The sequence below is a fragment of the Psammomys obesus genome, unplaced genomic scaffold (genome assembly GCF_907164565.1).
Source record: "Psammomys obesus unplaced genomic scaffold, mPsaObe1.curated_primary_1811, whole genome shotgun sequence".
Classification (NCBI taxonomy): Eukaryota; Metazoa; Chordata; class Mammalia; order Rodentia; family Muridae; genus Psammomys; species Psammomys obesus.
This window is the reverse complement of record NW_026590062.1, coordinates 26,148,529-26,160,854: the sequence shown is the minus strand read 5'-3', so window position 1 is coordinate 26,160,854 and position 12,326 is coordinate 26,148,529. Positions and strand designations below refer to the sequence as shown.

At 42.4% G+C, this 12,326-nt stretch overlaps 1 protein-coding gene across 4 annotated transcripts in view; it reads right to left on the bottom strand.

Annotated features, from left to right (window-relative positions):
* Nucleotides 1–5: 5 nt before the first annotated feature.
* The window catches only part of Dlgap5 (DLG associated protein 5), a 39,267-nt gene continuing 26,946 nt past the window's right edge, over nt 6–12,326 (bottom strand). For all 4 annotated transcript variants that reach the window (XM_055605937.1, XM_055605934.1, XM_055605935.1 and 1 more), the window contains exons 14-17: nt 10,538–10,757; nt 7,684–7,864; nt 4,900–4,960; nt 6–2,373 (exon numbers count right to left, since the gene is read on the bottom strand). In XM_055605937.1, coding sequence (XP_055461912.1) covers nt 2,233–2,373; nt 4,900–4,960; nt 7,684–7,864; nt 10,538–10,757 — 603 coding nt within the window. In that variant the 3' untranslated portion in view covers nt 6–2,232. The remainder of the gene's footprint in view (nt 2,374–4,899; nt 4,961–7,683; nt 7,865–10,537; nt 10,758–12,326) is intronic.

The following is a 12,326-nucleotide window of genomic DNA, read 5'->3' as shown; positions in this document are numbered from 1 at the left end:
ATGCTAGGCAAGTGTTCTATCACTGAGCTCCACATGCCCAGCCCTTTACTTTGTGCGTGTGTATTTGTGTCTGTGCAGCTGCTTCTTGGAGCTGGAGTTATGGGTGGTAGTAAGCCGCCTGTCTATGATGCTGGAAACCAGACTCAGGTCCTCTGCAAGAGTAGTTCCTACTCTTAACTGCTGTGCCCTTGCTCCTGCCCTTTTTGACTTCTGAGAGGGGATGGTGTGGAGTTGCCCACTCAGGCCTTGGATTTGCGGTCAGGCCCATCGATGCCTGCTTCCTTTGCCTGTCTTTCTATGCTTTTTGGAGCAGTGTAAGTAAAGAAAAGCATGTAATGTTAACAAACCATCCCGAAATACACTGAGAAGAGTGGAGACAGTTCCCCAGCAGACGCTCATCGCTGGCCACTGGGATGCCAGTTACTGAGCACTCCCTGTTGGTGGTTCCAGGTGAAACCAGACGGTGCACTTATGCATCCTAGGTTCAGGCCAATTGAGCCACAGGAGATGGGGGCTGCTGCCGGCACTGAGTCTGCACGCTGCCTTCCACACGGTGACATGCAATGTAGGCTTTGTTCTACACAACAGCGAGCAGCTGCTCACCCCAGCACCACTGCGATCAACCTCGGACGCGGTTTAAAGGGCAATCATGGACGCAGTCCTGAAATCTGGCGTGTAGGCTGTTTTAAACCGTTTTTCTTTTAAAGCCACAGGTAACTGCCTTCAAATCAGTATTCAATGCCAATGCGACTTTGTGTCTTGGTTTTTATGTACACATTTTCATACCTAACCCTTTCTAACTTTCCTATCATCAGCAAGCTCACAGATTAGGAAAATGTCAGAATTCTCCTTGTTCTACAATATTATCTCCTCTAATACTTTAAACTGGTGAACGCCACAAGCTAGCGTCTCAGGAAAAACAGAAATCAAGAGGTGTGCAAAAGCAAGCGCTTTCAATCAACAGCTGAACATGCAGAGAGCTGGGTACCTCCTTCCCCCATGAAGATTCCAGGTATCAGCCTCACGTCAGCAGGCTTGGTTCCCTACCCATCAAGCAACCTCACCACCCATAACTTTCCATCACTCACTATTGGGCCATTCAATCAGTCTTCATCTTTTGGAAAGGGAAGACAGTCTACAAATATTTTCTTATGCAAACACCTTATGTAACGTTCCAATAAATTGCTTGGGCTTCATAATAAATACTGTCTTTCCCCAAAGCCAAACACATCTACTTCTGACATCAAAAGCAGATTGAGAGCTGGGCACAGTGAGGCGAGCCTGTAATTCTAGCATTCTGGGAAGGCAGAGGCAGGCAGATTTCTGTGAGTTCAAGACCAGCCTGGCCTACAAAGTGAGTCCAGGACAACCAAGGCCACACAGAGAAACCCTGTCTCAAAACAAAAACAAAAAAGCAGACTGAGGTTTCTCTTGAAAATGCCTAATCCTAAACCTACATTGTGCTGAATGTCTCCTTCCAAAGCTCAGCTCATATTCAGACCAACAACACAGGGTCTGGCTAACAGGATTTGCTGCTGCGAGCTGTTGTTTGGAGCACTGCACTTTCTGTTTATTTTCTGCGGGGGTGGGGATATGTGTGTGAAGGAAGGGCTGGCACATGCTACATGAATGTGGCAGTTGGAGAACAACTCATGGGTATGATGGCAAGTGCCTTTATCTTCTGAGCCGTCTCCCTTCTGTATTAGCACTGTGTTTTACAATCACAGAGTTAAGGGTTTATAAAAGAAAAGGGCTGGAGTGATGACTGTTTTTAAGTGTGCACACTGCTCAGGACAGCCACCTGAGGCAGCACAAAACATCCTGTAATTTCAACATTTTTTTTTTTAAAGACCTTCCCCAACAATCTTTTCAATGGTAGGAAAAGTAACTGTAATAAATGGACTTCATGATCCAGAAAACTTTATCTAAAGGAATGTAGGAAATCAAAGCTATTTGATGTCAACAGATACAGGAGCCCAAATAAAAAAGTACAAAATGAGGGTGCAGATGCAAATACTCGCTTCACTTTTAACATTTTAAATAACCTGCAGCGCTTTTACAGTCTTACCCCTAAAGTGTGTCTTGATGAACACTGAACATTAAAACATTGTGTGATACAATATAAACAAACAGAAGTGAATACCAGTGCATAGCTCTAAAATTTCCAGCAGCTTAAGAACACATCGGAAAATTAATGATGTGAAGTAAAAGCTGTGTAGAATTATTTTTAAATTAAGAGTCCTCCTGGTGTTCTTTACTTTGGGGTCTTAGAGGTGAGAAGACGATGAGGTCATCACCAAAGGAGAAGAGTCGGGCGTGCTCTTGCTGTCTGGTCTCCTCCTGCCGGCAGGGGCTGGTGCAGCTTGGGGCTGGCTAAAGAACACATTCAGAGAAGTCACTGAATCCACCATCTAGAGTTGCCCCGAAAAAATTCTCTACACTGTTAGTTAATTTAGTGCCAAAGAATAAGTAAGTTTCCCTATGTAACAATGAAATTATTTTAACATAAGACCTACTGTAAACCTTTTTGTTTGTTTGGTTTTGGAGACAGGGTTTCCTGTCCTGGACTTACTCTGTAGACCAGGCTGGCCTTGAACAAAAGAGATCCGCCTGCCTCTGTTTCCCGAGTACTAGGACTAACGGTGTGTGCCACCAAAGCCTTTAATTAAAAGGCATACCATAAACTTTTACTTAAAAAAATGACTAATATATAAATGGACTTTGACAGCATATGTAGGATGGTTTCAGATTCCGCAAATCCTAAGCCATGTAAAGCACTCAGCGGTCTTCTACCTACTGGGATCTTTTACCTTCCCCAGCCAAGCCCTATTTCAGTTTTAAATGACGCTGTTTGGCAAGCACTAATCTGGGCCTAAACAGAGAGCTGGACTTACGTACCTAATGTTTACTATTTATGGAAATGGAAAAAAATCTTAGACAAGTATAAAGTACTAAGACCCAATAAGACAATATAACTAGAAAGCACCTATGATCATATTACAGAATAATTTTCAGATTTACTTATATATTTAAAATCAATCATTCAGAGATGAGACCTAAGAATAGGATTAAATCAGGTTTGATACACAAATTAGCCTTACATTGTTGAAGTCCCTAATCTAAATTCCAGTTTATGAGTAAAGAAAATTGAGACTAAGAAAAATGTTCATAGCAGAACATTTTTGCTCCAGACACACAGGGCAGCCTGGAGCCTGACCACAAAGACAGTAGATGTGCAAGGTCACAAAGGCAAAGACAAAAATCCTTTAGGAAATAGTTGCTTAAGGAATACAAGCATCTGCTGCTCCTTAATTCTCTAATTGCTTTAATGGATTGCTTGTTTCTAGTGAATGCATGCAAGGGCATATACACAAGAGTATATGCACGAGAGCATATGCACAAGAGCAGAGAGGTCACAGAACAGCTTGCGGGGACTGCTTCAGTCCTTCTACACTCTGATTCTGAGGAGTGAAGTTAGGTAGTCAGGCTTGCTCAAGTGCCTCTAACTACTAAGTCATCTTGCCAGCCTTGTGAATGTCTTATATTCGTATTCAGGACTAGCAAACCAAAGTCATTTCCTGATTCACTGCAGCAGCTGATCCTGCAGTCTTTCATGACAACTCAGTAAGCTGCGTCAGACTCACCGGAAAAACCAGGTGACAAGGTCCTATTCCAGATCATTGAAATGAGACTATCTAGAGATAGAATAAAGCCGCAACTATCAACCCAATAGGAAATCAGATTTCTGAAATGATGGTATATTTTACAAATATAATAAATTCACACTGTACTCTTAGTAAGAGATTAAGTATATATGTGTGTGTGTGTGTGTGTGTGTGTGTGTGTTATGCTATATACCCATGTCTGCATTAAACTAATATGGGAGGGAACTTTTACAAGAAGACTTCAGAAGTGCTAACTAATGTTTAAACTAAATTTTCAAGGAAGAGATTACTAAAAGTAAAGTCTGGGGAGCTTAAAAATAAAATAGCAAAAGCCGGATGGTGGTGGTACGTGCCTTTAAGCAGGGGGATCTCTGTGAGTTGGAGGCCAGCCTGGTCTACAGATTGAGTTCCAGAACTGTCAGGGCTACAGAGAAATCCGGTCTCGAAAAAACAAACAGCAACAGCAGAAAGTCTAAAGAACACCCTGCGCCCCACCAGTTTGCTTCACAGCACCTGCACAGACCATAAAGAGCACAGGAATGGAGACAAGCTTCTCAGCAAGCATCTACACTTAGTTCAAAGCCTGGCAAATTTTTTGTGAAGAGAAAATAAATTATAAGAGCAAACTGGACCTGGTGGCTTCCAAGGATGCTGGGGAAAGAAGGTTGCAGTTCAAGGTTTGCCAGGTCTACACAGTCATAGAAGGAAGATATAATACACCGTATAGCTATGATATCATCAAGTTTGGTTAAAAAAAAAAAAATAGAGGCCAGGGCAAGAGAAGGTTAAGAGCTCTGGCTGCTCCTCCAGAGAACCCAAGTTTGATTCCCAGGAGCCACAACCTTCTGTAACTCCAGGTCCAGGAGACTTGACACCCATTTCTGGCTCCAACAGGTACTACATGCACATGGTGATTGATACGCATGCAAGGCAAAATGTTCATATACATAAAATAATTCTAAAAAAATTTTCAAAAGAGGCCAAAGATCACTGATTCTTCCTCTTGTTCACTACTTCTGTATTCATCTTGACGTGGCTTGAAGAATTCAAAGAGGGTATGGTTTCAAACAAACCAAGAGCCATTCAAATGAGAATGATGACTGCATGACTCACTTAGACTTCCAAAAGAAATTGTTATTTTTTTCTTTCTTTAATGGAGACACTTAGTGTCTCCATTAAATGTCTGGCATAGGCAGATGACACCCTTGGCTACCTACCAACACCTTGGACTTACACAGTCTATGTCACTTGGATCTTGTTCTCTAGGACATGGAGTGTCTTCTACTCGACTGTACCTGAAACAAACAGTGGCATTATACACAAATAAACACACACAGACACTGACTTTTGCTCTGAGTCCATTCTTCACGGAGTCTGCTAGTTTGCATAATAGGGTCAGACACAGAGCCTGGCCCTGATCTATACAGACTGGACAGGTATTGTATGATGGTCATGCAGACGGTGTACTCTTTCCATGGAAGTTCCCAGGACCCTTCCCATGCCGATCACTCAAGCTAATATGGCTCCACCTGCAACATGAGCCTTAGCCAGAGCCGCATAGCTAGGAAAAGGTGGAGAGGAGGCTGCTTCTGAAGCAGAACACCTCTATTGTGCACCGAGTTTGGTTTTTTTGTGTAACAGTCTTGCTATGTAACCCAGGTTGGTTTGTCAGTGTTCCCGCTTCAGCTTCCCAAGTGGTGGGACTACAGCTGTACCACCATGCCTCCAAATTGGCTATGTTTACCTGATAGTATAATTCAATATTTTAATCATAAACTTACGGAGAGACCAGATCTGGGCATGTATGTACCCACATACATACAGACACAACAGACATAAATAAAAATGTAATTGAACAACAAAGTACAGGGCTGACAGAGTACTTGCCTAGCATGTGTGAGGCTCTGTATTCAGTCTTAGGACTACCAAAACACCAAATCCAAGAGAATGCCACAGCCAAACTCATTCTTTTGTACGTTAATAAAAGACAAATTAAGAAAATTTATCTTTCATAATCTCTTCAGGGATCCACAAGATGGTTCCTAGGTAAAGGAGCCTGCCAACAAGCCTGATGACCTTGAGTTCAACCCCTGGAACTCACATGAAAGCTGTCCTCTGGTGCCCATTCATGCATGCCAAGGAATGCATGCATGAATCTACACTTTCAAAGCAAATAAACTGAACGCTAATTTCAGTCTCTTCAAAGTCTGTGTTAAAATATGCTCTTCCAGAGAAGAGATGGAGTCTGCTGTTCTTACAGAGGAAGAGAGTTTGGTTCCCCTGCTAGTCACCTTACAATTGCCTGTAACTCAGACTCCAGGAAATCTGAAGTCCTCCTCTGGCCCCTGTGGGTACCCACACATATAGCACACAAAATTACACAGCCCCTACAGGTACTCACAAACATATATATATATATATATATATATATATATATATCTCTTCTCCACTTTTATGTTGTTTCTAGGGACTGAACCAGGCTTGCAAAAAAAGTGCCTTTACCCACTGAGCTACCTTGCTAGCTCCAGATTATCATTTTGGGGAACAAGTACTTATAATATGACTCAAACACTATTACAGATCTTCCTAATATAGATAATAAATTATAAACTATACAAAGTAGCATGATAATAAATTGGTATATTACAAAACACAGATTTTTATAATACCAAAAGTATTTTTGTAGCCCTGAAGGATAAAAATGCCCAGGTGGATCTCTGGATCTCTGTGAGTTCGAGGACAGCCTGGTCTACAAAGTGAGTCCAGGAAACCAGGGCTACACGGGGAGGGGGGGGGGGACATTCAACAAAATAGTTGAAAACTTTCATGTGCTTCCTGTATTTGAACTCATTGGGCCTGCCTCTCCACCCCAACCCCATTTCCTCCCACCGCCTTATGTATTTACTGTTTTTTGGATTTTTTTTCCAGTGAGGAGTGCTCAACACTTTCCAAACTTCAGATTAGTAATAAGCCCAACATCTTATTTAGACATCAGATACAATTTTATTTCCTACTTGTTTCAAGTTCTTTTCCCCTATCATATGCACTGCATATTTATTTTTGAACCACTTAAAAGGACAGCTTAGGTTATTTTGATGCACTGTATGAAGAATTGATCAACTGAGCAATTATAAGACGAATTTCATTAAGATACCACTTCACTTTTCTCACCCAGGACCTGACGTGGCTGTTGTAAGGGATGACACTAGTCAATAACCTGAAATGATGTCTAGGTTGTCTGCACTCACTGGCTACTTTCTATAAAGACCAGAACAGAAGTATGTGCCTCTTAACCACCCGAAAGCAGCAGAGCGCTCCACTTCTGGAGCGGAGGAAAGTGAAGCTGAGCTAATTAATCTGTCCCAAATTTTCCCAGCTGGTAAGTCATGTGGTTGGTTTGGAGCTCAGGTTTGCTAAGCACCAGAGGGCACCATACTGTTCTTTTTCTCCCGTGTATTGCACAATGCACTTTTCACTTTTGCCAATCTAAAACTGACCAACTTCAATCTTTCTATTTTCTTTTGTTTTAAGTGAGGCTATGCTGCTAAGGCTGGTCTCAAACCTCTGATTAAATAAGGGGTTTATAAGCCTCAGTCTCCTGAATGGCTATGACTACAACCACCATACTTGGTTCCAACCTAATATAAATATATATATATTTAGATTTATTTATTTTTAATGCATTGGTGTTTTGCGTGCATGTATGTCTATGTACGGGCGTAAGATCACTAGAGTAGGAGTTACAGATGACCATGCGGATAACTGGGAATTGAACCCAGCTCCTCTGGAAGAACAGCCTGTGCTCTTAACCACTGAGCTATCTCTCCAGCCCCCCAACATGAAATCTTAAATCTGTTTCCTCACTTAGAAAAGAGCAAGTCTTGCCTACATGTTATGGAATCATATGTTCTAATCATTTAATTAGAAACATATGGCTGTCACATTTTACTACCTAAAGCATGTGAAATGATAGTTTCTATCAACACGATTAAACTCATAATGCACATTAGAGAAATACCTGCTTTCAAGAGTATCTGAAAACAACGTCTTATCAACATGTTCACTTTCGCTGCTCTGATCAGGCTTCTCCAGTGACATCCTTTGTCTTAGAAGGTCCCCTGCAGCCCTGCTCTCAGGCACAACTCTGTTGGCAGAATTAAGTGTTCCAAATCTTTGAGAACGACGCTCAGAAGAAAGTACTAGAAAAAGAAAAAATAACCTCCATAGCAAAAGTCCTTTTGTTTACTTTTTATTCAGAAAGGCAGTGCAAATCCTACTAACTAGGACTTCTCTCATCAACATTTGTTAAAGTCAAGTGCCAAGGATGTTTTTTATAAAAGAGAATTAACACATTAGACTATGCAGGTAGGACTTTGGGACTGAAGAGATGGTTCAGCAGTTAAGAGCACTAGCTGCTCTTCTAAAGGAACCAGGTTTGGTTCCCAGCGCCTCATGGTGTTTCACAACAGCTGTTACTCCAGGTCCTAGGGATATGATGCCCTTTTCTGGCTTCCAGAGCCATCAGACACACACATGGTACAGACAAACATGCAGGTAAAGCATCCATATACATAAAATAAAACATTAAAACTTAAAAAAAAACATAAAAAGAGGTACAACCATGACAATAAAAGATAATAGTAAGAATATTTTAGAAGATACAATGTAAATTAGCAAGTATTCCTTAGCTACCCAGACAAATAAATGCTTGGGTCAAGAGCGACAACACAGCGGCAAGGTGGCACATGTCTTTAATCCCAGCACTGGGAAGGAAAAGGTAGAAGGATCTCTCTGAGGTTGAAGCCAGCCTGGTCTACATATCAAGTTCTAGGACAGCAAGGGCCACATAGAAAAACCCTGTCTCAAAAACAAGACAAGACAAAACCAAACCAACAAAATCCCCTCGCAAAGCAAAAAACCAAACCCAGTTTGAATAACAAGTTCCTTTGATATTTTATCCAGAATAGTATTGATGAGATCTAGCTTGAGAATAACAAAAAACAAAAACAAACAAACAAACAAAAAAAAAAAAAAAACCTGGAAAAACTGGGAACTTTCCCCTAACTGCTAAGTGCAGAGTACACCCTCTTCCCTCTGCCCCACCTCCCCCGCCCCAGGACTCAAACCTCACAGACAGTCAGACAGTTGCTGAAGAAACCCCAAGGATATAGATGCAGGCAGTCCTTGGCACATTCACACAGATGGTTGCTGGAAAAGCCCCCAAGGACACAGGTCGGGGCAAGCAATCCTTGGAGAAACAGCAAAGCAGGCAGCTTAATCCTGAGCAGGCTGGCCCATGCACATAGCTAGACCTAGACTATCCACCAATGAAAAATTGCCCTGTTGCTATTTCCAAAGTGCCTATAAAAACCCTAAGCTTTTGTTCCTCAGGGTCACCTCTCCTTATGGTACAGGAGACCCCAACATGTTGGTTTCAATAAATGTCTTGCTGTTTGCATCTGGTCTCCATGCCTTTCCTGGTAACATATGACTCCCACAAGTCTTACAGTAATTCCTGGGACAGCTGAGACACAAGCTGTATCCTGCTGTAGATGGTTATCAGATACAGCTGAACATGAGTTAGTACATGGAAATAAGGGAACAAGTGAATATTTATAAATACATTCTTGAGATACCGGCTTCCCCTCACATGGCACTGGAATGTCTGGTACCAGAATCACAGTCCTGGCAGGAAGTTAGAGAATGATCTCACTGAGAATGAGCAGCATACAGAACACCTGAATACAGGGATGTGAAGTGGGGACTGGTGGCACAAGCCTGACGCCACAGCCTCTTCAGAGGCCAGGCCAACAGGACTACAGCAAGTTCCAGGCCTGATGAGTTCAAGGACAGCCTGGGAAACTAAGCCAGGCCTTGTCTCAAAAGGGAATTTCAAAAAGGGTGGTTATAGTTCTAAGGACAAGTGCTTGCCTAGCATATGTAAAGCTGAGTTTGATCCCAAGGATCTCAAACGCAGTGAGGTACAGGTTTCCACAAAATAGTTCAGTTGCCTCCTCACCTCTGCTATGCAGAGGGGCTGCAGTCAGCTGAGGGAAGTATGACAGCTCCAATTCCTACTGCATCTTCATTCTAACCTAACTTGTCATGGAACCTTACAGACAGTGTGACTACATGGCTATAGACACTATGATATCACTTGGAAAACACAAACATGATCTTAAAAGATAAATCATGCACAAACCAATATGACCACACCTCTCAAAATGAGATTTGCAGAGCTGGAGAGATGGCTCAGAGGTTAAGAGCACTAGCTGGTCTTCCAAATGGCCCTAGTTCAATTCCCAGCAACCACATGGTGGCTCATAACCATATATAATGAGATCTGGTGCCCTCTTCTGGTGTGTTAGGAATACACGTAGGCAGAATAATGCATAAAAAATAAATAAATAAATAAACAAACAAACAAACAAATAAATAAATAAATCGAAAGAGAGAAAGAAAGAAAGAAAGAAAGAAAGAAAGAAAGAAAGAAAGAAAGAAAGAAAGGAAGGAAGGAAGAAAGAAAGAAAGGAAGAAAAGAAAAGAAAAGAAAAGAGAACCTTTGCTGGGCAGTGGTGGCGCATACCTTTGATTCCAGCACTCAGGAGGCAGAGGCAGGCAGATCTCTGTGAGTTTGAGACCAGACTGGTCTACATAGTGAGTTCCAGGACAGCCAAAATTACACACAAAGAAACCCTGTTTCAAAAAACAAACAAAGAGAGAGAGAGATTTGCATATTGGTTTGCTAGCACAGAGTCTACTTGCTAGAAATCAGTGCACTTAAATCTTTTCATATGAAAATTATTTTTCACCTTTTACTCAAGCCCTCATTTGGCCCAAGTATTTTCTCTTACATCTTAGCAAACACAAACCTGAAAATGATTTAACAGGACTCTCAATTCTGAAAAATCCAGCATCAAACACTATTTTGTCAACTTCCTTTGGTGTTTTCACAGTTGCCCCTTGGGTATGCTCTTCCTGCCTTAGTCTCTCTTTCATTGCAGTTTTTATGGCAGCCAGACGGTTTCTAGCTGCTATTCGTCCATCATCATCCTGTTTTGCTTTCATTGTTCTACCAGGCACAGTTTTTTTCTGCAAAGAGAAAGAGTAGTAATTAAGGTGTGTTCATTACCATCCATTTCCTGTTCCTTTGGTACTGAGGATTGAACCTAGAGCCCCTTCCATAGCAGGAAATCTTTCTACCACTAAAGTGAGCTGCAAGCCCTTTTGACTTTTTATTTTGAGACAGGGTCTCACTAAGCTGTAACAGCTGGTTCTAAATGTGTACCCATTCTATCCTCAGGACCAGAAGAAATTAAAGGCAGCATCATCCCAACAGGGTATCATCTTGTATGGTGGTTGATCCTCAGGAGAACTGTTTGGGCAGAACTGGATGTGGCCCTGCTGAAGGAGGGGTGATCTTGCTGGAGGAGGTATGTCACTGGGGGTGGGGGGCTCAAAATCATCCATGACCTGAGTTCCAGGGGACCCAACAGGCATGCATGTGGTTCATACACATACATGCAGGAAAACATTCATAAGAGAGAGGTAGTGGCTGGGATCTGTACCCTGAGCACTTAGGAGGCCAGAGGAAGACTGCTATTGTGGACTTGGATGAGAGCTGGACTCAACACGTCTTAAAAACACCCAATGGCATGACAACGGCATTCTTCTGAGACAGGAACCAGTTCAGGGAAAGGGTTTACTGAAGGTACTCTCAGACAATGATGAGCAGAACTTGAGCTGGAGCTGTAAGTGTTGTACATAGTACAGATGTGGGACACCAAGAGGTAGGTTAAGATGCACAGGAGCAGGAACTAGGGGGACTGGACAGCTTTTAAGAGAGCTTACTGCTCTTTCAGAGGACTGAGTCTGGGGCCCAGCACCAACACTGGGCTGCTACTAGCAGCCTGCAACTCCAGCTCCAGGGCATCCAACACCATCTTCTGGCCTGAAAACCCACACACATAAACACATCTGGGATGGAGGGGGAGGGGAAGACTGCACAGGAATGGCTGGGCTGGGCTGTAGTTTAGTGGTAAGGCATTTGCCTAGCATACATTAGGTCCCCAGTTCAATACTCTCCTATGCCAAAGACAAAAAACTAAATTAATAAATAAAACCCATGAAAAATATGTGTGAACAGAGAAAAGAGAGTTGAAGTGGGAACTCCGAATATTAAATATTTAAGGGATAATGCAAAACAAACTTGCAAACACTCAGCCTGGACCGTGGTAAGTGCACTAACCATGTCAAGAGAGAGGGCGCAGACAGCAACAAGATTAAAATGCATACGTCACGTCTCTAATAACTTCAGTAACTAATGGGGCAGAGTGACGAAACCGATGAGGAAACACACAGTAGAGACGTGCATGCTTTTCAGGAAACTGTGGCTGAGGAGGAGCTGAGAATGGGGCGGGGCGCGCAATAAGACAAGTGAACAGGCAAGCTGGCTGCTTTAGTGTAATCAAGGTTAGATCCTGAACACATTTAAACAGGGAGTAACAGAAAATAAAGCTAAATGACAAACTGAGAGAGCTCGGTGTGAGTTACAGGCTGTGTCATGAAAGTTTCGGTAAAAGGTTAGTTTTATTCCATTAACAGTGGCCTTAAGGGCCTGGTGTACAGCTCAGACATAAAGCACTGGCCCAGGGTACATAC